At 44.0% G+C, this 26,616-nt stretch overlaps 1 protein-coding gene across 1 annotated transcript in view; it reads right to left on the bottom strand.

The window, feature by feature from the left end:
• Window positions 1–1,228: 1,228 nt before the first annotated feature.
• ITIH2 (inter-alpha-trypsin inhibitor heavy chain 2) overlaps window positions 1,229–26,616 on the bottom strand; it is a 30,846-nt gene continuing 5,458 nt past the window's right edge. The window contains exons 3-21 of the mRNA XM_076349485.1: window positions 23,420–23,455; window positions 22,523–22,695; window positions 21,687–21,791; window positions 21,191–21,353; window positions 19,789–19,896; window positions 18,462–18,590; window positions 17,697–17,813; window positions 16,289–16,457; window positions 14,478–14,603; window positions 13,416–13,597; window positions 12,088–12,273; window positions 10,960–11,099; window positions 10,224–10,396; window positions 7,351–7,485; window positions 5,051–5,164; window positions 3,762–3,960; window positions 2,901–3,073; window positions 2,044–2,155; window positions 1,229–1,601 (exon numbers count right to left, since the gene is read on the bottom strand). Of these exons, the coding sequence (XP_076205600.1) occupies window positions 1,454–1,601; window positions 2,044–2,155; window positions 2,901–3,073; window positions 3,762–3,960; window positions 5,051–5,164; window positions 7,351–7,485; window positions 10,224–10,396; window positions 10,960–11,099; window positions 12,088–12,273; window positions 13,416–13,597; window positions 14,478–14,603; window positions 16,289–16,457; window positions 17,697–17,813; window positions 18,462–18,590; window positions 19,789–19,896; window positions 21,191–21,353; window positions 21,687–21,791; window positions 22,523–22,695; window positions 23,420–23,455 (2,688 nt within the window). The 3' untranslated portion in view covers window positions 1,229–1,453. The remainder of the gene's footprint in view (window positions 1,602–2,043; window positions 2,156–2,900; window positions 3,074–3,761; window positions 3,961–5,050; window positions 5,165–7,350; window positions 7,486–10,223; window positions 10,397–10,959; window positions 11,100–12,087; window positions 12,274–13,415; window positions 13,598–14,477; window positions 14,604–16,288; window positions 16,458–17,696; window positions 17,814–18,461; window positions 18,591–19,788; window positions 19,897–21,190; window positions 21,354–21,686; window positions 21,792–22,522; window positions 22,696–23,419; window positions 23,456–26,616) is intronic.

Below are 26,616 nucleotides of genomic sequence, written 5' to 3'. Positions count from 1 at the left end.
GGTACTGAGTGAGAAGAGGTATGTAGGAGAGTAATGAGGATAAGTGGAAGAACAGAACAGCTTCTGCGTCACTGAAAATAATTACACCTAAAAATCTGGAGCCTGAAAAGTTAAAGTGAATGTAATAGGCAAGTTACAAATTCTGTGGAGATGAACAGCGAATGATTATTCACTGCTTGTATTCACATACAAACTAGGAAACAGACAGTGGAATTACTGATTTGGGGATTTAAAAACACGCTCGACAGGTTTTTCCTCCCCCCGCAGGGCCTAGTTAAACTGGGGAGCTCACTGCTGCAGGATGTTGTGGAGGCCAAAGCTAATAAATAAGTTCAAAGAAGCAATGAATGGTTTGTAGGGAAGTCGCTTACGCTTCCGAGAGTTACTTTGAAGAGACACTTAAAACACATCATTAATCCTCTCACTCCTGACACTGTGGCTGCAAGAAAGATCACGTACCAGCCTTTAGTTCGTGAGTGAAGGAAACAAGTTCAGAATGGCAGGTCCCCTTCCTAGATTAGGGCTGCTGAGAAGAATCTGGCCAACATTTTTTTCCTAAGGTTGCCTGAAAGCAGAGTTTTCAATCTGGCTCTAGGTACATACACACGTATATTTGTTTCGTTACTGTTCTCATTCATTGTTGAATACTCGTGAAGAACAAGACTTATTTTGGGAGCTAATCCCACTGGAAGGGAAGTTTTTAGTACTGGTGGTGATTTCCATATATAGAATATATATAGACTATATATATATAGTCTGAATTTTTCCTGCTTTCCCAGATTTGTATCTGGGTGTGAACTCCACTGTGATGTTGCAACTTTCACAAAAAATAGGCTGGACGATCTCTCAGACTCGTCTACTTAATTTTCTTGCAATTTGGCAGCATCAGCTGTTCCAGGGACATTCCTCACCACTGGTTAACCCATCCTTAAAGACTGGAGGCTCCTCATGATACCCTTTCCAGAGACCACGTTCCTTTTCCGTTAGATTTCCCTTACGTCTAATGCACATCCTCCTGGCTAGGCTTAAAACACCCATTGCTTTTTGCCCAGTCCAGCAGTGCATGAACTTACATTTTCCCTCACTCTGGAAAAACAAAAGTGTAAGCATTAAATCTGCCCACGTCTGTTACCCACACTGCAAGTCTATTCTGGAATGTGTATTACAAAATAGTTGAAATTTTAAATGGAGTTTACTCTCCATTAAATCAGACACGGCAGGTGCAAGATACCTACTACAACCCAGCATGTCACTTTATTACAGATTTCATTTTTTAACAGAAAAGGGAGTTACATTGCTTTGGAACACTGATCATTTATAAAGCAAACGGTGGTGAATTCACCTTCGGCCGATCTGGCTTGATAGGCTGACAGCTACTCTTGGGAGGAGTTGTTTGGGCAAGAGGGAGCGGATAAGAATTTTTTTGTAAGAAACTCGTTTCACGTTGGAGCATTCAGGGTTTCTTCAGAAAGCTGTACAGGTGGGGGACGAGGTAATCTTTGTAGTGGCCGTCTATGAAACCTTTCCCGCTGTTGTGCACAAACCAGCACGGAACGTCAGTCCCAAGCACGCGGTCCGTCCTGTAGTCCTTCTGCAATCCCCTGTGAGGAAGAGGCCACCCAAAATGAAGGTCACGGCATGACAGGTAGACAAGAAGACAGGGATAATCCCGCTCATTCGTGGCGCTGCTCTGCCAAAGTGGTGAGATATGCGTCTTCCACCAGCAGAGAGTGGAAACAACCACAAAATGCAACGAATTTTACAGTTCTGTGACCTCGTGGGCCCTTTTGTGGGGGTCCCAGGCGCTTTTACACGGCCTGTCAGATGCTGGGCAGCTATACGGACAGAACCGTTCATGCACAAATACAGAAGAACCCAACTTGTCCCAGGTGTTTTGCCAACAGCTAAACCCAGATTATTAGCAGAGGGCAAACAGAGGGATTTTTTTTCCCCGAGATCCTTGAGAGTTAATAAGCCTGCAGCCATTGATGTCGTTAAAAAGAAGTCAGATTCAGAAAGAGCAATAAAGCACGTTATTCCTACCTGGTAACAGTGAGCTTGTTTCCTTTCACTTCCATGGTGGCTTGTGGTTTCTCTGGAGCTTGCCCAGGTCTTTGGTGGTGGATGTACACTGCTGGTTCAGACGCAAACTGACCTGATCAAAGAGAGGTTTAAAGCTCTCTGCCGTGTCCTAACCTTTGAGGCTCCCGTGGAAGCTGCTGCCGGGCACTTTTGGAAAATCAAACTAGCTGCAGCTGGCAAACCCCTCCTGCATGGATCACAGGGCACCGTGTCTCCAGCGCTGTTGGATCACCCACACTGGGAGGGTAAAAAGCTCTGCTTTTGAGCCAGCAAGCTTCTTCTAAGAAAGCAGGCTGGAGCTGTGAAGAGTGTTCGGGAAAACAACCTCTGCTGCTCAGGATTCCCACATCTTAAAAGGAGCCTTGGGTGGGTCCAGGGCTCGGAGGGCTGATTTTCCCCATGAACTGAGCCCTTGCTTTTGTTTTATACCATTGCCAGAAAAGGGCTGTCATTCAAGGGAGGGCTGGATCACAAACATTTGCACAGAAGTCTTCTCAGAAAGAAGGTTTGAGGGGTTTGTTTCAGTCTTTTTATTTTCAACCCGCAGCAGATTAGCCCCGTCACAGTGTCACCAAGGCTAGCCAGGCCTGTTTTGAAAACACCCTCCCCAGCTGGGACGAGGAATAATCTCTTGGTCCCTGACGTTCTACAATGTCCTTGGCGCTTCCAGGACAGTACAGGAATCTCCCCCATTTTCTATTTGAATAATTTTCACACCTTCCCCATCTGGACACGGACACCAGCTAATTCACTCAAAGGTCTAGCAAAAACCCTTCCCAGCGCCCTGCCGTTCCCACCGCCCGACCCGCAGCCCTTACCTATCAGCCCGTGGGCTGCAGGAGAAAGCTGGTTTTCAGGGGGAATGTAGATTCCCAGGAAGTCAACATTAACTGGGTGATTCTTCCACACACGGTGCAGCAAAACCATGAAGGACATCTCCTCACCCACGGTGATAGTAACGTTGCTTTCTTTCTTCACAGATACGAGAAGCCTAGCAGAGATGAACCAAAGGAAGGACTCGGTTCAGCTGCCCACACGTAAGCTCTCAGGCCCCTTGGGATGCTCTTGGGCATCCAGAACAACTGCACGGGGCTGGCAGGTATGACAGATGATCCATCAGAAGCCTTGGGAGCGATACCCAGAGGTCTGGCAGGACAGTGCCTAATAGGACAGACACTTCATGCCCATGTTCAGGCAACCAAATCTTGCCCTACAAATTTAAGCTCTTGCTACAGTGAACGGAGATTTTGGAAGCGATCCCGTTGCCTAAACAGGTGTCTAGTGCTGTAGGGTGTCCAACATGGCTGCTAGCTGCTAATCTGCAGGTGAAGGTCTCCTGGATGTTGTGAGTCATGTCTCCCATCATGTCAGGAACCCTGAAGGTATCTCAGATAACATTAGGTGCTTGTGTTTAGGCAACTGAATCCTGGTCTTAGCTAATGCAGTCAGCAGTAGGGAGAGGAATTCAGCTCTTTCTACTTGTGTCTGGTCAACTGAATCGCTCTCTTGGCCCTACTGCCTAATTTCGTTAACTATAACGAGAGCTCAGACATCTAGCTAAGGTTCACATGCCCATATGTAGGCACCCTGTGATCTGGATCCCACCCATGGCTGGGTCAGTCCAATGCTGTGTTGCAAATGGTTTCCATAGGGCAGACAACAGATGCTCAGCAACTTACTGTTTCCGAATGATGTGCCCCGTGTCAGACCAGGTCAGCGTGATGCCGTAAGATCCATCTTTCAGCGTTATTGTTTCTGTGGTGATCTCCACTTTCAGGCCTTTGTTTTTGAAATAAAACCCGATTTTGCCGAAGTATGTGTTGAGCTTCTTATTCTCTGTTTTCTTGGCCCCAACGAGCTGCCCATTGACCACAACTCCTGTGAAGAGCAGAGAAGCAGATGTTGCCTAAATCTTGGAACACCACCTAGAGACTGGGAGTTCTGATCTCAGCAGGGAGTACCATGGGATCAGCAGAAACAGGAACCCTTCTGACCCCCTGCTTTTCTCATCTTGCCAGCCAAGAGAAGAGAATAATTTATTAAATCACCTCCTGATGCTACTGTTCACCCCTTAGCACATTAATCTGGTGGGAATTGATGTTAAGTCTTGCTGGTAGTACGAGCTGATACATAAGCCCTTGCTGTCTGTGAAAGCGTGGGGCAGATGGGCAGTGGAGGAATGGTACCACATTTCCAGCCCAGCTTAACCTGCCTCCAAATGCTCATCGCTTTTCACATATATTCCAGAAGTTAAAAAAATGCTGATAGGTAAAGCCCTCTGAGAAGAAGAGGCTGATTCCCTTTGATTCCTTCGGGAGTACAGTTACACGTTTTTTCTGCCTGCCACCAGGGATGCCTCCAGTTTTATTTCTCTTTGTATCTATCTTCTACTTTCTTCTTTAAAAGTACAAACGAGAGAGGGGAATACTCACCTATCATGGAGATTTCCTCACCTATCTTGGCTCCATTCCCAGTGTTTGGCCATCCTCACAGTGAAAAAGTTTTTCCTAATAGCTCACTCCTACTCTGAATTTCACCTGTTGTCACTTGTTTCTGTTGCCTTTTGTCCTTTAGCTATGCATCTTGGAGATGTGTCAGGCTCCATCTGTACCTTCTGATTAGGTGGTTGTAGACAGCAACAAGATTCACTGTGGGTCTTTTCTTAAGGTTGACCAAACCCAGCTGTCTCAGCCTCTCCCTAGATGTCCTGTGCTCCAGCCCAAAATCATCTTGGTGGCCACCACTGAGTTTGATCCAGTTTGTCAACATCTTTCTTGAACTGGCAAGCCTCAAACTGGACACAATACTCCAGACGTGGAGGGAAATAACCGCTTCCCCCAACCTGCTGGCCGCACTCCTGTTAGCACTCAGTGCTCCCTGTAAGCGTTTCCCCTGCTCCCTCTGAACACCTTACAGAACTGAGAGAAGAAAAGCGTGCTGTAAAGGAAACCATGTTTTCTTCCCTTACCAGTACCAGGATCAGAAACCAAGTTTAGGATCTTTCCAGGCTCTGAGTTGACATTGAAGCAGATGTTCTTTTGGCTCTTGGGCAGGTGTATGATGAAATGTGGGTCATTGTCAACTGAAACAGAAAAGAAACAGGCGTGAGAAGCAGGCTGGTACCTGCCCTAGAGGTAAGGAAGACAAAGACTGAGACACTTTCCTCAGAGGATTTTGAAGCACTTTTTGGGACTCCTCAGAGGAGGACAAGGGCCCTTTCCACCCCTGCAGTAGCTAAGGAAGTTCTCAGATGCTTCTCACAAAAGCCCCTCAGACACTTTCTCCTCATATACTTCCCCTGTTTAAGGAAAGGACATGACATTATCGGCTTGAGGAGCACCGCCAAGTGCAGTGAACTACTGGTTTAACTGCTCTGCTTTAACTTTTAACTGTAGCTGCACACGAGGGTGCCATAGGCTCAACCCAGAGTTCTAGAAGCTGAGCTTTATTTCTTCATGATGGAAGCCAGCTTCCAGGTGAGACCAAGGACTCATCTGCACACCAGACAGACAGGGACACATCTTTGAGGTCTAGATCCAGGAAAGGACCTAAGGCACGGAAAGCAGGACTTGGGTGACACCTCTGTTCAAAACTAATATCCAACCCTCCCATGCCCAGCTGTTGCCTATTTCTAGAAGTGACACACTCCCAGGATATCACTCTCAAACTAAGAAGCTCTCAGACACGTTACAACTCCATACCACCATACTGATGTTGGGCAAAGATACATCCTGCCTACCAACTCCCCTGAGGAATACAATCCAGGACTTGTTCTCACAGTATGTTTAACACCCTGGTGGGACTGAGCCCCTCTGAAAGTCATATGTTCTTTAAAATTTGCCTCCAATGAGACAAACACCTGCACCTATCACTGAAGGCAGCTGCCTCCAGTCTCGTCTTGAAGTGCAAAGCACTGCCCAGCTCTTGCTGGTTTGGTGGTGGTTGGCATTTCCCTGTCAACATTCAGAGACATCCCCGTGCTCAGTGTTGCCTGTGGGGATAGCCAGGCCAGCTTCCATTCATTCACTGGTGTTCCTCATCTTCCAGAAGCATTTAACTCTTCCTGTGCACTAGACAAATCCTAGACCCTTGACCAGGAATGTCTTCACAGGAAACGGTAGGGTAGGTACCCTCCAAGGGGTGAAGGAGCTTTTGAATATCTTGACTGTTTTGAATATAATGAGTCTCTTGAATATAGCCCTCAATCATTTTTCCTTATTCTCACCAACTGCTTGATCTTCCTCAACTTGATGCCAAGGCCTGTTCTGATCAGCATTTCCAGGAACAAAAAGAATTTCCAGTGCAAAAGACATTTATAAGATGGACAGGTGACTTTGCCTTGCCCACCTTCCTTTCCAAGCAGTTTCTTGACTATCCAAAGTCTTAGATTAACCCTTGAGCTATGCTGAGAAGGAGTTTGACAGCTCTTTGTTTGATAGCTATGTAAATACACGCATCCGCACGCAGGCACGCTCCCAGAGTTATTGTAGTTATACTGCTTTTATAAGCAATGGTTCTCACAGCTGGTTTGTTTAAGTAGGCACTAAGCTGTGGCAAAGGCCCAAGCTTTAACAGGATCCATCAGTGATCAGTGCATTCAGAGATTTTTATCTACCACAGAACATTCATCTGTCATTTACGATGGCAGTAACTTTACATTAGCTTTGCTACTGCAGAGCAGCTGAATGTAAGCTCAGTGAGCAGCCCCAGCCTCAGGGAAGCACGCAGGAGAAGAGGGGGTCGCTGGGATCCTATTAGGATCTAAGCGAGTCTCATGCTTGTAACGTAGAGCATATTTTTACAGGTTCATCTATTCAAAGTCAAAACGACTCAGTATTTTATAAAGAAAAGCTTGATCCTTAGGTGCTAGATGGATTTGCAAAAAATTGACTGAGGTGGCTGTGATTTGGGATGCACATGACTGCGCCTGCTCAGACCTTCAGCAGAGGCTGTATCGAGGACCTTTTACGCTGATGTCCTCTGCAACAGCAGTGAAGTAGCTTCATCGGCTAGTCACAGCAGCTGATTTATTCTCTTGTGGACTAGCCCCTAAATGAAGATACAGCTTTTACAACAATTCAGAAAACTCAGCAAGAAAAATTAGGACAACTGATAGACCCCTCCGTCATTATTGGGCTTAGCATCTTGTCACAGAAGCTGAAATTCCCAGAGCGCCCAATAACTTTGGTTATATCACCTTTATTTGTTTATTAGGTGGTGAGTGTTGCTGTTTGGCGTTTCTTTGCAGAGAAATGCTGTAGCTTTTACCTCTGTTTATGCTCAGAGAGGACACAGGAGGACTCCTTTGCTCAGGCATGAAGCTGACTGGTACAGCTGTGACATTGGCCCAGGCTGGGATACCTTTGTTATTATTAGGTGCATTTGGAGTTAATCCTAGAGTACCTGTTAAATGACAGTCATAATTAGGTTTTTGTTAGTGCTGACATATTTAATAGTGCAATTTTTAAAGTAATGCAGTCGATCAGAGCCTGATGTCGTTATACCAATGTAAAGCAGGCGCAACACCATTTACAACAGACAGCTTTGTATAATGAAGTTAGGATGGATTTACTCCAGTGTCTCCACCAGAGGAATATGACTTACCAGGGCACTTGAGCTAACCATAAGCTATTGGTGAAAAATGGAGCCTGACTTTTTAACTCTTATTCATGTGAATAGGCCCCACTTTAGCAAAGCCCCCAGTGCAAGAGTTTATGTGTTTTGCCAAATAAAGAGCTGCATTTTTAAAGTTTAGCATGTGGTAAAAAGCTTTGCTGTCTTGGGTCCTGAGTTTGGGGTGCCTGAGAAAAGGTAGGACTCCTTCTGCATGCCCTAGGGTGACCCACATACATAAAGGCTGCAAATAAGTGCAAGCATTTAAAATACCATCCCCTAATGTGTCCCCTTCTGCTAGAGGTCTCTGCCTTTGCCATGACAGAGGCAGGAGAAAGTAACACGTGCCCTCTCTCTCCCATTTAGTTCATAAAGCAATATGATCTTAAATGATGCATGAGACTTGGTTTGTTTTAATATGTTGGGCAGAGAACAGCAAAAGCTGAAGCAGGGCACGTGTTCCCATCTGCTGGCCCTGCTCTGAAGGGCAGTAAGGGGAAAAAGGAGCTGGGGGACAACAGGAGGACAGAAGATTGCACAGCTAGATCTTCTAAATCTCTGTCAGCATCTTCTTTCTTGAACCCCTAAGTCAGACCATAGGCTGTTTTTACTCAGGCAGAGTTATTTCTATTAGCACAGTTATATGTGAAGTCGGTGCAGATAATACAGGAACTAAAAACTGGACAGAGACTTCGGAGTTTCCAGGTCATATTAATTTCACAGACTATTATGCCTGAAGAAGCTCTCCCATGCACAGTCCAGTTTTGCAATAAGTCTGTCACGATAAAAGAGCAATTAGACAATCCTTTGAAAAGTGAGTGAAAGATACAGTCGCTGTCTGTGAAGAGACAGTGCAGCTCTGATGGGAGTTGTGAAAGGACAGACAGACAGTCAAGTCTATTTCAGATTACCCATTCCATGCCTTGTATGTACAAACTTTTTGGTACAGGCCACGTGTTGCACAATCCTAAGCACAGATTTACTTTGATATTATTTTTACAAGCTCTGCCCTCTGCTAAGGTTCAAGACTCATGTCCCACTGTCCCTGAAATCCACAGATGCCTTGACATCGATTTCAGTGCTGTTAAGTTTTGACTATTCCATCAAACACGAAGACACAAGAACCTACATTAAAATCACTTAAATCTCTGCATCATCTAAATCAAGATAATTACGGTCTGAATTAGTCAGCTGGTGCCACGTATAATGAATTCATTATGCATGAATGCAATACATGCTATTTCTGTGCTGAACTGTTTGGTGGTTGTGAGTTCATTACAGGATCATAGAATATCTCGAGTTGGAAGGGACCCATAAGGATCATCAAGTCTAACTCCCTGCTCCTCGCAGGACTACCTAAAACTGAACCATATGACTAAGAGTGTTCTCCAGATGCTCTGTGAACTTGAGTTGTAGTATGCAGTATCCGTAACAACTATTTAATTTCTCTTTGGGTCTCAGCTGCAGACTTTAAAATTGCAAAGAAGAATAAGTGAACCAAAAAATAACAATTGACAGACATAAAATCCCCATTTCATTGAGCCAGCAACAGGACATTTTTATAGTTATCCGGGAGCATGAGCACTGAGCATGCAGGACACGCGCTTGCAGTTTCAGCAAAGTCATAATCACTTCCAGTGCGAAATGCCAGATGGATGATGTTGTCTGTTGCTGTAATGTAGGTTCTTTCTTTCCTTCACAACCATTGTAAACTCTCCCATTTATTAATAGGTTTTAAATCAGCAGACTCAGTTGTTTGAGGAGTTGATCTTTTACTTTCAGTGCTTCCATTGCATCGCACTGGCAGTGTTATCCTGACAGCAACACTTGTGCTTTTTCAAATCGCTGACTGGTGAGGGCGCAAAATAGCTGCTGTTAAGTTTCATTGGAAGCACGTGGCTGTGCAGGGATGACTTTGGATCTGCTAGACACCCACAGATGTCAACAGCTATTGCTTTGAGACTGACTCTACCATATAATGCCAGAACAAGCCAACCCCACCTCATTTAGCTGGACATAAGGTTGCTCTAACAAGGACCTTGGAACACGTATTGAAGTAATGGATTTAAAGGAGAAATCCAGAAGTTTAATTAATAAGGGACTCTCTCTTGTTAAGACAAGTCAGATTCCACGTAGGCTTGTGGCTGATTGGTAACAATCTTAGGAGGCTTCCAAGGCTTAAAAGTGGAGATAAGATACGGTTTAGTCAATTCTACAGCTTCAATGCGGGGAACTAGGCATATCTGTCCCAGTAAGAAGACGTTCAGTCTGTGGCGTTGAAGGCTTATTGTAAAACTCATCATTGCAAGGTTGGCATATTCAGTCCTCACTGAAGCCAATGGCTCCAAACGGCACTTGTGTAACAGGAAGCTCTCAAAGCGACTGAAGGTTTGGTCAGCTTTCACTGAAAATACAGGCTATCCTATAAGCACAAACACCCGGAGTGAACAATGAACACAGTTGTTCTTCCAACACAAGAAGAACAAAGCCAAAATGAGAGGTAAAGTAAGACAGACTGAGACACTGACCTGGGCAGCAGCCCCTTCTGGGGTCTTTGGGCTGGTCTGCCAGCATTATCTCATCCTTTTCGGCATTCTCTATCAGCATGGCTGTGAAGGGGGTAACGATATGATGGTCAAGAGACACCTGTAGGATGGATTTGGTGATGTTCCTCTTCAAAGCTGCAGTGGGGGCTGTGTTTCTGGGTGGAAAACAAAACAGAAGGCATGGTTAGCAGTTCTACAGGGCAGCTGCCATGACAATGCCTCCACAGAGCAGTCATAGGGACAAACTGGTAGGCGTTGCAAGAAGGAAAGGCTGAGGGCCTGCGTGAATGCACTCTCCATAAGAAGACTATTCTTGGCTTCTGTGGGCATTGGCCTGGGCTCAAAGAAGCCCAGTCCTTCTCCTGGTCTCAGCAGGAGACCTCTTTCTGCTTCAGGGGGGGATTCATCCTGAACCGCTCCATAGCTTTTACTCAGGCTCCATAAGGCAAATCTCCCATTCATTTCATTCACTCAGGCCCACAGCCAGGTCTGTTTGACCCTTACTCCTCTAATTAACTGCTTCCAAACTCTATTCCCTGATATCTGTGAGTGCTAAAAATAGGAGGTGTGTGGCTGCAGATATCACCTACCTTTATTTTGATTTGTTTACCTTACCCATTTGAAACCCTGTGAGCAGCCTCATGGCTGTGGTTTCAGAGAGGACCAGATTGCTCTCAAGCTTCACTTTCCACACATCACAGACCACATTTCTCCTCACCTCTCTGCCAGCATCTGGTTGACAGTCAGATAGGCCCACAGCTTCTTAGTGAATTCGGGATCTGCGTATTTGTCTTTCTTCACGAAGCCATCCAGTTCTTCAACATCTCGCAGGGTTTCCATGACAAGCTCTGCATTTGCCTATGCAATCAATGAGAGATAAAGATAATGGAGGGTGAGCCAGGAGAATGCGGTGACTTTGAGTTCCCCTCTTGGCACGGCTGGCATTAAGGATCCACTCTGGCTCTGCCCATGGTCACTGCTAGATCAGAAAGTCCCATCACTGTTGGCCTGACTGCCATGGGGACGGGAGCTGTAGCAAGAGGGTCTTCTGTTAAAGACGCTTTTAGTGACAGCGGATTAAAACAGGTAAAGGAGCTGTCAGGAGTAGCCAAAGAGGGTGCTACCACAGGAAAAAAAAAGAGGCTTTTTCACATCCAATTCCTACTGAGGAACAGGAACAAAACTCTGGTTTCTCCCACAGACCCTTGGACTGCACTGTGTTTTGGCAGGAAAGAATATTGAACGTGTTTGATTTTTCCAGCAAATAACAAATGGCAACTCCTAAGCCCTGAGAGGGTAGAGATATTTCAGTTCCTCCTCAGAAAGAAGGATCTGGATGTAGTATTCCCACCCCATCCCACTCTACCTGGAAGAGCAGCCCTGAAACATGGGGAAAGTCTCATCACACATGCCACAAAGCAGGGCATAAAAGGACAGTGCTAGGACTTGACACACTGTAGACCCACGAGCCTGAACTCTCCAACAGTGGGAGGTTCAGCCATGAAAGGAGCTACCTTAGGGGATCGCCATTGCACCTTTACAAAGCATGAAGGAGGACTCCATAGTCTTAGTCTGGTTTGTAATTGAATTTTGTATGGTACATTTATTAGAAGGAAGTTCCTCTGGCAGGCTGCAGGATGCAGGTAGTGACTATTCGTGGCTGTACTTGAAGCTATTGTGAAACATTGTTGGACAAACCCCCCATGAGTTTCCCCACACTCCCACCCAGAACCCAAGTGGACAAAACACTCTGCTGGCAATAACCTCTAGCAAGGAGACTGTGCACACGAGTGAAGGAACCAGCCCGAACCCTAGGAGCAGGTATCCTAGGGACACCTTCACTCACTGCTGTTGCTGTGACGATGCTTTCCAAGTGCTGCAGGTTTTCCGTGTCGACCTTCCCAGCCACTACTATCTCCGAGCCACCAAAATAGTTGTGGAAGCTGCTCTGGGTGACGTCTGACACTGACTCCTGGGGGTAGTTGAACTGAATCTTCTTCAAGAGCGGAGTGGAGACCTGGTTGTAGAAGTTCTGAGATGGAAGGAGACAGAGAAGTGAGCCTGTTGTACCTGAAGCAACCCTCCCACATGCGCCACTCTTACTGAAAGGACAGCAGGTGACAAAACCTGGAGCCCCAATGGGCAAGTGGGATTTTCCTTGTCCCAGAGAATGCAGACACCTTTATACTTAGACCTTAGTATACTTGTAAGAGGGTACAGCAAGAAGGTCTGGCCCAAGTCTTGTGGAAGTCAAAGGATGGTCAGAAGCCCATGGGCTGTGTTCTTCCTACACCTTGAACACAGGTGTACACGAGCCTGAATCTGTTATCAGGTTGGTCAGCTCTTGGCCACTGTGTTAGACACACAGCTGCTTCCCACCTAATTCTTGCCAAAAACTAGACCACTATCTCACTTGTATTCGCTTCTGTGCTGTAGACTGTCTACCCTTTTCTGACCCTATTGTACCTGGCTGATGTGAACTGGGATGTGTGCACGGCTGGGTTTAGCATATGGGACCAGAGAGGGAAAACAGGTACCCATAGAGTGCTACGGGTGGAGGCTGTCTCATACCGAGGGGCTGCACTCTCAGAGCTGCTCTGTTTGGCAGAACGCCATGTAGTGTGTCCTGGCACACCTGTGTGTGTCCTATCACACCTGTGTTGGGAAAGAAGAAGCATGAGAAGCCTGCATAGGTGATGAAACCAGTGAATAGAAACAGGATAAGGATGTAAGATTTTGTTCATCAGCAATTGCTGCTCACAGATTTGGAGCCATAGCTACCTAGAACTGAACTTTTTCTTACGCTGGCAAACTTTAGATTAGCATTTAGCATTTATATCTAGGCCTTTTGTTAGTGCTGAAGTGGTCTGAGGTAAAATCCAGGCCTTAATTTTAATTCAGAAAATCTTTTTTATGGTTAGGACTGTTTTATAGAATGGAAATCCTACACAGAGCAGTAAAATATGTATTATAGAGACCACAAAAATTGTAACTAGGAGCACTTAAGCTGATGCATGTTTGTCATCTTGCAGGAGTCTCCAGAAGAAACAATGCTTTTTGTGACCTCCCCTATGAACCCACAGTAACTCTACTCTTGATAGTGGAGTTACCCAGCTCCACAGCTGCAGACAGAACTGGGCCCTCAGTTTCAGAGGCAATGGGCCAGAAACGCACCTTCATTTGGGCAGAAGTCTCCTGATTTCCAAAGATCCTCTGGGCCATGCCACGGTTGTCAGTTGCGATTCTCTGCAGGAAATCGTAATCTACATCAAACCCAATCCCGAGGCAGAAGAGAGAGAATTCGTCCTTGATGCTCTGCTTCATGTTCTTCTGGATCGTCGTCAGCTTTAGCTCACCTTGGAGACACACAAAGGGTGACATCCATCTGAGCAACGCAAGAAGTCTCCAGCAAGGTAAGCGCATTCATGCTCTTCCAGAGTCTCTGTCTCTCTCTTAATATAAGGGAAATCTAGACAACTAGCTCAGATGCCAAATCTCCATTTTCAGTGCCTACAGTGACATTTGAGCTTCTCCTGGATGGAGATTAACAAATTGTTTCCACTGAAGACAATTCCTTTGAACTCTTTTTTTGGTATCTGATGCCTATTCTTTGTATATCCAGTGCTCTCATTAACTTCCTGGGGAATTTGTAATTGTAACACATTTAGACTTCTCCCAGAATTACTTCTTCAAGCTCTTTGCAGACTAAGACATCTCCACAAAAGTTTTACTTTGTTTCTCATACTTAAGATGTTCTTTGCCACCATTGGGATTGACTTTTTTTTCAGACTTATTTTTAATGGCAGCCTCTTCTGGGCTGGCATCTTGCAGTAAGTGATTGCTTTTGACCTATACCAAATCCAACCCAAATTAATTTGCTTTCTACTTTATTTTCCTGATTTTGATGTTACACTTGGGACTGCATAGATCTGTGTGGGCTAAGGTCATTGGAAGAAGAAATTTTTTCTAAGGTTGTTGTGATTACCTCTCCTGCAGGACTTGTGCATCTCTGTAATTGCAAGAAGTACATAACTTGCATAACATTATCTGCTAATTTTTTGAACGCTTCTGTGCAAAGCCCCATGGTACCTATAGCACTTGGCAAAACAGCAGCACAGGCATTGGAAGAAAGGGGAACAGAATTTTTTTAACTTACTGTCAAAGTGTCTACGTGTTGCATGCTTTTCTCAGGCTAATCCCACCGGCCTTTCTTCTCACCTAAAGTAGGATCCTTACCTACTGTCGGGTCTCCATCAGACACCAACACGATCATGGAGACTGAGTTAGGGTCCAACATGCCTAAGTTTTGGGCTTCGTTCAGGATGAATGTGGCTCGGAGAAGAGCTTCATTGATATTTGTGCCTGTCAAAGACACAATGAAGAAAACAAGTTTGATTCTTGTTGAGTCTCTTGTTGAATCCCAATCAGTTCTGAAGATTCTAGTGGAATTAATCAGCACGGACAAGACCTGAGATCAAGGCAGTGAAACCCCTCCTCTGTGATGCTTACGGTAGCACTCTGGTCCCCTAAAGAAATAGAAGGTGAAATGTGTTGTATTTGTGTCATTGTGTTAAATAGACCTCTATTTTTCTCTTTTTTGCTGAAATCAACAGAATCAGTCAAGATTTACATCTCTGTAAGTGGAAATAGCCTGCAATCCATCTGCTCCTGAATTTGTTCACCAGCATGTTACTTTTTTCTTACCGTGATGTTGAAATATATGAATACATATTTATATGAATTTATACACATTTGTATATACACACACATATGTGCTTTGCACTAAGTTCCGTTAAGAGACCAGATGCTGATACCCTTTTTCATCCCAGGCTGTCACCTCCACCTGCCCCCCTCCATCCCCCCTCACTAATTCCAGTGGGACCATTTGTGGTGTTAGGAATTATTTGCTGTGGGGAGAAGTAGTGGGTTTGCAGGAAGATGATTGAATGAGAGAAGGAGAAACTTTCTTTTCTGGCAGCAGCCAGAAACAGCCAGCCTTGGATATCTTGATTGGAAAAGAAGAGGTGCATGTTTACTGACCCTACCTAAAGGTTTGGCATGTGGCACAGAAGGGACTGAGTAAAGAATTAGTATGAGAGGAACAGGAGTAGGAAGGCTGAGCAGTCAGAAAACAGGTATTTTGTTTGTCAAGAAAGAAAAAACTTTAGTGGCTCCAGAGACAGGATAATAAAATGCTGCATTGCAAACTGGCTTTGCTGGATGGGAGCAGGTCTCAGCTTGTCTGTCAGTTCATTTGGGGTACAAAGTCAGGCTTGTGAGGCACTCATATACCCAACATGGTTTCCTATTCCCAGCACACTGATGATCTCGGACAAGTCTATAACTTCATGTTGATCCTACCTTATGTGTTGCCAGTGAAAGTTTCTGGGAATGAAGGTGCCACAGCACCGGCAGGCTCTGATGTTGGGGAGAGCCTCTACACACTATTGGTGTACCAATAGCTGAACAACTAAACCAGAATTGCACTTCAGAGAGCAGTAGATTAAAATGATCATGAGCCCTTTCTGTACAAGTAGCTCGAGCACTAACAAATGAAGCATCCGAAGTGCTGTAAAGCTGACAAAGGCAACAGTCCTTGTTTATCAGACAGGGAATGAAGGCACAAAAATGATGAAGAGTTTGCCCAGGGTGGCATTTAGTAGGTCATGGTGTAGTCTACAATTTACAGCCAGTGGAGACCCTGGAGTTGGTCTGCTTATGATCTGCTTTACAAAGGCATGAGGCGGCCTTGGTCTTTCAAGGATATTTGGCATCTGTGAGGCTGGAGGTAGGACCTATAGATTAAAGGCAGCTGTTCTATGGTCTATGTTCTATCTGTCGCAGCTTATTCAGTAGAAGGAAATGCCATCCCATCCCCTAACACAATAAACTGGAATCCCTGCTCTCCTTTAGCCCCAGGGCATGCTTCTCCCATCTTGGGAATCAGACTTTTTGTTAGGAATACTCTGCCAATCTGAAGGTTGTCTGAGGTACCCGTTCCTGTGATACCTAACTTCCATGAGCACCTTGCAATCAAAACCTCATACCCCCGTTGGGATGGATTGTCTGGATGTACTTCTTAGCATCTTCAACCTGCGCTGGGGTGGCTGAGACTAGATTATCTCTCCAGCATCGGACATTGTGGTTGAAGTCGATAAGGGAGAACTGATCAGCAGCACGGAGCTCACTCAATATTGCCTTCATGGCCTCGATGGTCTGAGAAGAAGAAATTTAAAAGAAGACGAGTTTATGCTTCCTGTTGCTGAAAGCACCTTCTTAACTTGTGACTACAAGCAAACAGATGCCTCTGATGAATAACATGAGCACTGGAATCCAAAACAGCATCTGCTATCCAAATCTCTCCTTTTTTGCACTTCTTGCATAAAGTTGAACTTTTCTCCAAAGAAACGCAGAAAAAATGCAATTAGCAAGAACAAACCCATGTGACTCAACCCATCCTTGCTTAACTCCTGCTAACACAGGGTGAGGTGAGAGAGAGAGGCAGTTTGTGAGACACTGTGGTTCAGGAGAGAGGAATTGCTCGTATCAGCTCAGGAGACTTGGCTCCGTCTGCAGTGCTGTCATTTCAGGTTGGGTAACATCTGTTTGAAGATGTGTGATTTAAACAAGTGACAATTAGCCTGTATCCCAGTTTCGCAGCATTGATTTCCCCAAGGAAGCAATCTACCAAGCCTTAGTATTGCGCTCTGAAGCAAATCCAAATATACCTACATCATCCCTGACTACTGTTTCTCTAGCCAGTTCTTAAAAACCTTCAGTGACACATGATATATAATCTCCTGAACTCCCTCCCAGCACTATAAAGTTTTTCCTAATATCTAATATAAATCTCTCCTGCTGTAAATCCGTCTGATTCCATCTTATTCTACCCTGGGTGGGCATGAATGCCAGTTGATGAGTTTCCCTTTTAGAACAACTGTTCGCATATTTGGAGGCTGATTATGTCTCTCCAAGTCTTTTCTTTTGCAAATTAAAACATCCTATTGTTTGCATTTCCTCCCCCCATGGGTTATGTTGTCTAAACAATTCTTACTGCTCTTCAGTGGGCTGTCAACAATTCGTCCACAACTTTTTGAAAGCAGGGATGTAGTATCCCCACTGAGACTTTCCCGGGATTCAGTAGAGGAGATTAGAGAAAGAGGGGGTCAGAGCCTTTGAAAAATGTTTTGTGATCTGTCAATTAAAATTTTAATTTAGTATTCTGATGGCATCACCTCTTCCTTACAACATGGAAGGAGCATTACAAATAAAGAATAAAATCATGAAGATTTTGATTCACCAAATATTCTCTGAATTCAGTGAGACTTTTGACGGAGTAAAATGTAAAGAACTTAGCTGGTAATTTTGAGTGACAGTCTGCTACAGAATTGTGTGGTGAGGCACATGGGGAAAGTTGGCAGGAGGTTCATTTTGCAATAGAGGTCAAACACTTACTTGCTTCATTTTCAGTCCCCACATCGAGCCACTGACATCTATAACAAATAAAATGTTTTTGGGCAGAGGATCAAGATTTTCCGGAGCAAAGAAGTGAATAAAATAGCCATTAAAAATCTGCAAAATAAAATAAAAAAATTCCCAGTGAAGTGAGCTATAGTAAAGATGTCAGAAAACTCAAGACAATAACAGAGCAGAAAAGGTTATTCTTCTTTATGGGCCAAATCTAACTTTCAGCTCTGCACGTCTCTGTATTTGTAGCCTTACACCATTTATACTCCGTAGTCTTTACTTTTTATCAAGGAAAGCAGAGCCTGGTTCTCAGACAACTGCCATGCACTAGCATAGGGAGGAATGAAAAACGTTTTAAAGACTGTTCTGTCTGTAATAATTCAACCTCATAACTCTGCTTCATGTTAACATAAAAATAGTGATGTTCTGGTTGTCTCCTTGTGATATATTGGTACAACTTCCAATGACGCTGTCCTCTGATTCAACATTAAATCACCAGAGTGCTGCTAGGTATAAAAGACATTGGCTTGCGAACAAGACAGGAATCTGCTTCTGACTGTATGTAGGACCACGTCTTAGTCATAAATTAAGTAAATCCATTCTGCCCACTTAAAATCTCTCTGTTCTTTCAATTGGATACAGAGCTTTTTCTCATGCTTATTCTCCTGAATGATGAAGTTTAGCACAGTTTGCTTAAGGATAGCAATTCTTGAATTCACACATCTCCTGTCCCGGTTAACCAGCAAGACTTACTTCCAATTCTCCACCTGTGGTTTCTCTGTTCACGTCATATTGCACCACAAAATTTCCATCTACTGCTGTGGATGAGCACGTGGGGCATTTTCGTTGCTGAGCCATCGTTGGCTTGAAAGAAACATGAGCCTTGAAATGAGAAGTGATCATCAGTCAATCAGATGTTGTGTGAAAGGTGGATCATTGAAACAAAAAGAGTTCATCTATTCATCTTACTTCTCCAAATGCTTTTCTTCTTTCTTTATTTGGACTCTTAGTTTAAGCCAAAAATGGACTTTGTCACTTCAAAAGAAAAACAGCGCTAAGGTTTGCCTGGATTTGCTGACTCAGTAGTAGCAACGGTGACACAAATAAGATGACCCATCTACAGCACCAAATATTTCAATTAGAGCTGTGCAAACCATTTCTAGTAAGTAATATGTTGGCTTATTTAACATTTTCCTAGTTGAAACTATCCATAATTTTATCAACATTTTTAATGGTTTTTTAATTGATTTTTTCCCATACAAATGAGAGATTGTAATTTGTCTGTAAATTGAGTACTAGGAATCATTTTCATTAGTCACATGATTGGTTATGCAGACTTCATGACATTATTTCTCTGCTTTGACTGGATAACTTGAAATTTCCTGAGAAGATAAGACATAATATATATAGCCACACACTACCTCTGAAATAATTTGCTAAACTAGGAATGTGGGTGAATGAGACATAAAGTTGAGCCTGGATATCAAGAAACAATACTGCCTGATATATTATTACAGTAGTATAGACAGCCTTTTTGGGCCTGATTCACATAACCTTTATTAGGTGTCTATGTAAGAGTAAGAAGAGTTGTACCCTCCCAGAGTCACTGCTTGAAGTTTCTTGAGAAAAACTTCTCTACTGTTGGAGGGTTTACTTATATACAAGAGCTATGCTGGAGAAAGCTAGGGTAAGAATATCAAGGAAAAGAGCTGTCCTAAAATAAGTCCCTATAGAGATGTTCTCAGTTGAAACTGAGACTGTGGAGTTATTCCAGAATGGTTATTCCACTTGATATTTATCACCTACCTTTTTCACAGCCAGCAATCCCAATGCATTGCTCTTTCAGAATTACAAATGAAAAGCCTTGTGCAAAGATGGACAGACTACACACTATTTCTATACTGCTGTCACTGTAGCATTTGAGCATCCTGTACATACATTTAGGTATTAGTAATTAAGACACTATATTTTTTTACCATATTTTTGCATGCTTCCAGCAGGTATGAATAAATGCCATGACTGCTTAGGAACAAGTGTGAAAACTGAAGTTTTCATGCTAGTTCCAGTCTGTGACTGTTACCTTTTTCTCTCCCTTGGAGATGGTGGTGATTCCATCAAAATGATCTCCGAGTGAATTAGGAACATGCACGTAGCGAAGTCCCTGTGGCTCAATAATGCGGACATCCACCTAAAGGCAGGAAGGGAGGACATCAGTATGAAGCAGTGCCAGTGTTGTACCAGGATCTCATGAACCCTCCATAGGCAAACTCCAGCGAGGGGTTGGGGTGCTCTTGAGAATGCTCCTGCAGGGCTAGTCTCATTTGTGGTGGGGATCCATGCAACGCTGAAAATAGACCACGATGGAAAGACAAAAAAAGTGTGTCCAAAGAACAGAAAAAGTTTGGTGGAAATGTTCATTCTTCCTCTCTCTCCCACCCCGTGGGGCAAGTGCTGAGATAGGAGCCAAGGGTGATACCATTGTTCATGCTGAAAGCACAAAAGAAGCATGAAGTGACTCTGCCTAAGTGTTGCTTTGGGTTAGGAGGCCAGGAGAATGATGAGTTCTCACACTTGATGATCAGTTCTCTTCCTCTCTAGTCATGCTATTGACAGGACAGAGAGTATTTCCCCTTTTGTTTGGATGGCCAAGGTGATTTGGAAAATAAAGGTTTTATCCTGTCAGCCTGAGATAAAGGCTTTTTCTGGTTGTATTTCTGAATAGTTAGTAAGACTACTAGGAGACAGGACACGGTGTCCTTTTCAGTAAGATTAACTTAGGCCTTCGGACAGCTTGAAGCAGATCACAGCCTGCACCAAGGAAATGTGAGCAGCAAACTTTCATATACAGCTTGTGCTGAAGCCATGGAAAGCTGAAGACGACATTTATGATACAGGAACATGAGAATGGCCAGATGGAAATGTCCAGCTAGCCATGTATCCTGTGTCTTTTGATGGATGACAGAGGACACGTTTGGATGTGTGTAAGAAAGAGGGTAAGAATAAGACAAATCATCTTTTGGCAGCCAGTTGTGGAGGGACTGTCATTCAGAGAACATCTGCTCTCATAGGACACTATCTCATGAAGTTGGGATTATTGTGAAAAGCACTGTTCCCAATAAATAGCAAATATTGTTTGTTTTCCTTCAGTCAAAGCAAGTTTACACAACGGTATATATAGGCCAAAGCTTGTTTGCCCAAGTGGTTCTGGTACGAGTCAGTCACGATTCAGGAGATGCCCAATTGCGTTAGTACGAGAGGAGGCAGGACACATTTGCTCCTCACTCATGTAGCTACATAGCTCCTGGTTTGAAGTGTCTCATGCTGGTCTGCACAGTGACCTTGAGGCTATTTGTACCGAGCCCATATAAAAGGAAGGAGCTGTAGATGAAGTGTCCTGCTGTGGAGCTCACAGGAACCTTGGCTGCTTTCTCAATGAGGGTTCACCTGTGGGGTGCTGCCTACACACACCACCTCTACTTTACCTCCATGTGCTTTGCCAAGCGTCCTGGCTTCACAGAGATGATGTGCTCGTAGGAGCTCAGTTTCCTTCGAATCATTTCATGGTAGTGAAGTTCAAACTGGATCCTCATCCCTGGGGGCACATTCACTTCGGTTTTGAAGTTTTCCATATCCAAGGCATTGCTCCTGAAAAGTCAGCTGTGGGGTTATTTTGAGAAAATACAAGGAGAAAGAGAGCTTCTTTGCATTTTGGTTTAGAGTTATGCATTTGCTGGGTCTGATTCTAACTGTGGCCTATACCAAGGAACTGCAGTTGTCTGTTAGCACAGTATGTTTTATCAAGCCGAAAGCAGAAAAACAACTTAAGTCCTTGACAATTAAATATCAGAGTTGCTGTAAGTAAGCAACCCATTTTCCTTCCCAGGGTTACCCACCTCATCTATCTCCTCCTGGGGTGGGTCACCTCAGTGCTCCTATGAATAAATTCAGTACAATATCCATATGCCAAAGTCTTTATACCTTACTATTCCAGCAGCTTTGCCTTTGGCTTTTGCTTGAGAGTACATTTTTCTGGCTTCAGATTTTTCCCGAATTTTGCTGGTAAATGTTATACCATTGACATCCCTAGGAGAGAGAAGCACAGTCAGTTTGCAAAAGAAACAACTTTACAATCGACGACTGTTTCTTCACTTTAGAAAAACATCAGTGAAATCTAATCTGGTGGGAAATGAAATAATAAGGCTCTTGTTTAACCCCGAAGTAATGAAGTCTGGTTTCCAGTAGATCTGTATCTTTTTCCCTACCTGCTTTTTTATTTCAAGTAGCCAGCACTCTTGTACTCTGAGGAGGATCTGCTCTCCCCAGTCTCCTTCACACTTTCCCCATCCTTTGGGCAGGGCAGGCAGTTACTCATGTCACAGCTGTTTTGGAACATGGATCAGGACATGTCTCCTGACCAGCAAACTGGTTGCTGCCTCTCTGAATGGCTACCGAACCAGGCTAGTTTCTTTCTGTTCAGCGAGGGCTCTAATTTGGGTCTCTCGCTCTGTCTCTCCTTTGATCTGGTGCCAACTTGCACAAGACAGGTAGGAGCTTAGTCTATTTGAGACTTCTGTCCTTTTGTCAGATTTTGTTGATGTTGGCCAATGGCCCAATAATTATTGGAGAGGAAGAGATGGACAGATAGACAGTATGATGACATAAGCCTTTTTTCTTTGAGAAAGCCTGTTAAAATTACACTGAAGCTGGAAAATAAGAAGAGGTGTTTTGCTTTTATGAATACTTCCCTCCCACCATATTCTGCCACCACACTGAACCCTGACAGAGCACAAGGCTGATACCTGCCCACTACTTACATAGTAAAGTTGTCAATAAAAGCTCCTTTGGGGACTTGTACATCAAACACTATGTGCTGGGACCTTTTTGCATTATTCACCATTTTGGCTTGGATCATTGTGTTGGCCAACCGTGACGTTATAGTGGATTGAACTTTGTAGCTGTAAAGACCTATCTTGTCATCGTCCTCCACCTGTAATTGACAAAATTACTCTATAAATTTGGGACATAGCTAGAAAATGTTCCCTAGAGAGCAATATCAACCCCTTCTATAATCTCAGTGCCTTTTTTTCAACTGCTGTCTGTTACAATATGGCAGCCAGATCGGATATGAACTCAAATTCAAGACACCTCCATATTTTACCTGGCAAATGTGGCAGGATACTCGTGAATATAGTTCATTATAACATTTCAGCTGAAAGGGGGACTTTATTAAGCTGGAATGCTTTCCTTGCTTTTGACCATGCAACCAGTCCTTGGAATGACTCTGTTGGTGCAATCCAGCATAGAAGGGAACACGGTAATCCTCGACATTATATACTGAGGAGGAGAGAGCTTACATTTTCAATAAAGGTCCTGAATAAAGGAGACCTGAAGCACTGGTTACTGACCTAGTCTTGTAAATGGCTAAACCACGGCAGTGGGAGAACAGTATTAAACTGGTATATTAAGATTTTGCCTTTGTCTAATCACTTTTGTTGCTTATTTCTTCATCTTTACCATACCCTTCTCCCTCCAAGAGCAGTTGTATGAACAGTATTGTGCAAACAGTGCTCTGTTTAAAGAAAATAGGTTAATATCCAACCAGCAGTAAAAACAAGGAACTGAACAAATAAAAGGATTGATTTCCAAAAAATGGTTAACTAGAAAATCACTTTGTTCAGTATTATTTTCCACAGAGGAAGAAAAAAACTCACCAGATCTCCAACATACCCCCAGTCGGACGTGCTTCGCTGGAAAAGAAAAATATGGAGAATGTATTTCAGCAAAGCTAAGAACATAGATTGTGGCTGTTTCAAGACAGGGATCAGACAGTGGTAACTTCTAAAAGCTGCTTTCCAAGATGACCAGAGTAGGTTTGAGATCTCAGTGTGCCTATTCCTTTTGTCTTATTTTATGTATTTATACACGGGATGTTGGAGCATGTGATCTCCCAGCTGTGACTTAGAGGCTATCAAAAACAGAAGGACAGCTTGCTTCCTCTGTCTTTATTTTTTTATAGAAAACATTCTCTTCTAGAACAAAAACATTCTTCCCGAAAGCAAAACGTGCTGGCAAAAAGTCATACACAGAAACCCTAGCTTTTAACACAAAAAATCTCTTTTTTTTTTCTCCTAGGAAAAGTGGAAAAACCTCAAAATCCAGACCTTTTCATCTCATTTTGTTTTCATTTACATTATAGAATATATATTTATGTTATTGTATTATACGCAATATGTATGTATACAAAAACCTATTGCATAATTGATATTACATTTATATACTTATATATATATATGTAAAGTTAGTTATGTATGCACTGCTTAGAAGAGCTCAAACTGTTTGTTAATGGTGGTTTTTTCCCTGCCGTATGAATATTTCCATTTGGAAATTTCTATGAGGAAGTGGTGACATCTTGTGGCCATTTGAATCATGCTGTTTAATTCCCTAAAACTTAAACCCACATGAATAACCCTGGGATGGGATTTGGCTCACCTAGTTCTAGGGGGTCATGCAACTGTTTAATGCAGCTATCTGGTGTTATCATCACAACTAGGCAAACTTAGCTCTTTACAGTCAATGGAGTGATCCCTTTCGTCTGAAAGTAGATACTCCCCTTTCGTTGAATGAGTCCTGCCCTAAACCATGCTGATCGTACTGATTAGAGGTGTGGGTATCCAGTGCCGCTGGCAGTGCCTGAGGGTACCACCCTGGCCTTCAACTGGGGCTCCAGGAGGTCACGAGGCTCCGGTAGGTCTTGAGTGATATCTGACAGCTAGTAAGATGTCTTAGACACTGCTAGATCTGTACATGTAGGCAACTGAACTGAGCCATTCAACTCCACTGATGATGAGCAGAAACTTAGGGAGACTAGTTCAGATACTGATGGCTAAATTATAAAAATGTACCAATGCATACCAAGCTCATCTCAGGTTTCAGTAACACTTGAATCCAAGAGGACCCAAAACCACAGAAGATGCTCACAAAAACTGCTAGTCACATAGTGCATGTAAGTCTTGCTATACAGTTACTAAGTTCATTTGAAGCTAATTAATATACTGTTACTAGGAAAACCTTGGGCTGCATAAGAGATGATACATGTCATAGCAAGATCGTTTTAATGAGATGATTTTAAGGATCCTTCAAAGCCGGACAGAGAGACTGCAGGATTTCCACCTGCCTGAGAACAAATTTGGGGTATTATTTACTAGCTGTACAGGCTCCACCTGAAACATTCAGACTGGGATTTCAGGATCTGGAAGTTTATGGCTTTCTAGAGACCCTCTGCAAAGCCTGATGGACTGATCCTTGCTCAGTCCATCCTGACACCCCACAAACGTGACTGTACAGTGAACCGGACCCTTCACATCTGATAAAGAACCAGAGCGTGAAGAATGACTGTTGTCCCCACACATAACCTTGGCATAGGAAACATTACCGGAATGAATACAAATTAAGACTAAACCAAGCTTAGCTGAAACAAATTTAATTTTTAAAAGATGAAGACCAATTCCTTAGCACAGAGGGGATTTGTTTTATTGTGGTACTTTTCTGGTTCTCAGAAGAGCTTAGGGTTCCCGACTCACTTTACAAATGGTGCCTAAATCTTTCAAGATGTCCAGGTTTCCCTCCTGTTTGTTTTTTTCTGAGGGTGGAGAAGAGGGAGGCGCTGATGGAGACGTGAGCTTGTCACTTGCACATGTAGTGACTTCCACGGCTGTTGTTAGAGATCAGACATGGGGTGGGCCAACCATCCCCCTAGGATCTCAAAGGTTGCAGAGGGCAGCCACTCCAACAGGTCAGGAGGACAGAGCTGTAGATAAATATACTTCAGGTTTGAGCACTGATGTAGTTACTGAGAACGTGGGCTTTGTAGGGACTTCTTTGGCACATGAGACTTGTGCTATTTCTGGCATGAGGATTCATGGCTGATCCTTGCCTTTAAACCACATCCAGATCTGCTGATGATGGCACTGCGTAGAAACAGTATCTTGTGCAATATCTAATGTGTAGTAAATTGTTAATTAAGGTGGAGACAACAAGTGCCTCAGGAACTGTTTTAAGGATCTGGTCTTGACAGATGCTGGGCACTATCTTCAGGTACTGAGACCCGTCTTCTCCTGACATCTGTGCAGGCTATGGATATTTAGCCCTCCATAATGATCTTTGTTCAAATCACTGTGCATGAATGTTGGAACTAGGGTTGTTAGGTCGTGCAGAGAGGAAATGAGAAAGACAAAAGCCCAGCTAGAACGCAATCTGGCCGCTGTCATTAAAGACAACAAAAAATGTTTTTACAAATATATTAATGACAAGAAGAGAGACAAGGAGAATCTCCATCCTTTATTGGATGCGGGGGGGAACATTGCCACCAAGGATGAGGAGAAGGCTGAGGTACTCAATGCCTTCTTTGCCTCAGTCTTTAACAGGCAGACCAGTTATCCTCAGGGTACTCGGCCCCCCGAGCTGGAAGACAGGGACAGCGAGCAGGATGAACCCCCTGTAATCCAAAAGGAAGCCGTCAACGACCTGCTACGCCACCTGGATGCTCACAAGTCTGTGGGGCCGGATGGATCCACCCGAGAGTGCTGAGGGAGCTGGCGGAGGAGCTCGCCAAGCCACTCTCCATCATTTATCAGCAGTCCTGGTTAACGGGGGAGGTCCCAGACGACTGGAGGCTTGCCAATGTGACGCCCATCTACAAGAAGGGCCGGAAGGAGCATCCGGGGAACTACAGGCCTGTCAGCCTGACCTCGGTGCCGGGGAAGATTATGGAGCGGTTCATCTTGAGGGCGCTCACAAGGCATGAGCGGGACAACCAGGGGATCCGGCCCAGCCAGCACGGGTTCATGAGAGGCAGGTCCTGCTTGACCAACCTGATCTCCTTCTATGACCAGGTGACTCGCCTAGTGGA

Source organism: Aptenodytes patagonicus, chromosome 1 (genome assembly GCF_965638725.1).
Source record: "Aptenodytes patagonicus chromosome 1, bAptPat1.pri.cur, whole genome shotgun sequence".
Lineage (NCBI taxonomy): Eukaryota > Metazoa > Chordata > Aves > Sphenisciformes > Spheniscidae > Aptenodytes > Aptenodytes patagonicus.
The sequence above is the reverse complement of the archived record's forward strand: the minus strand, read 5'-3'. Positions and strand labels throughout refer to the sequence as shown.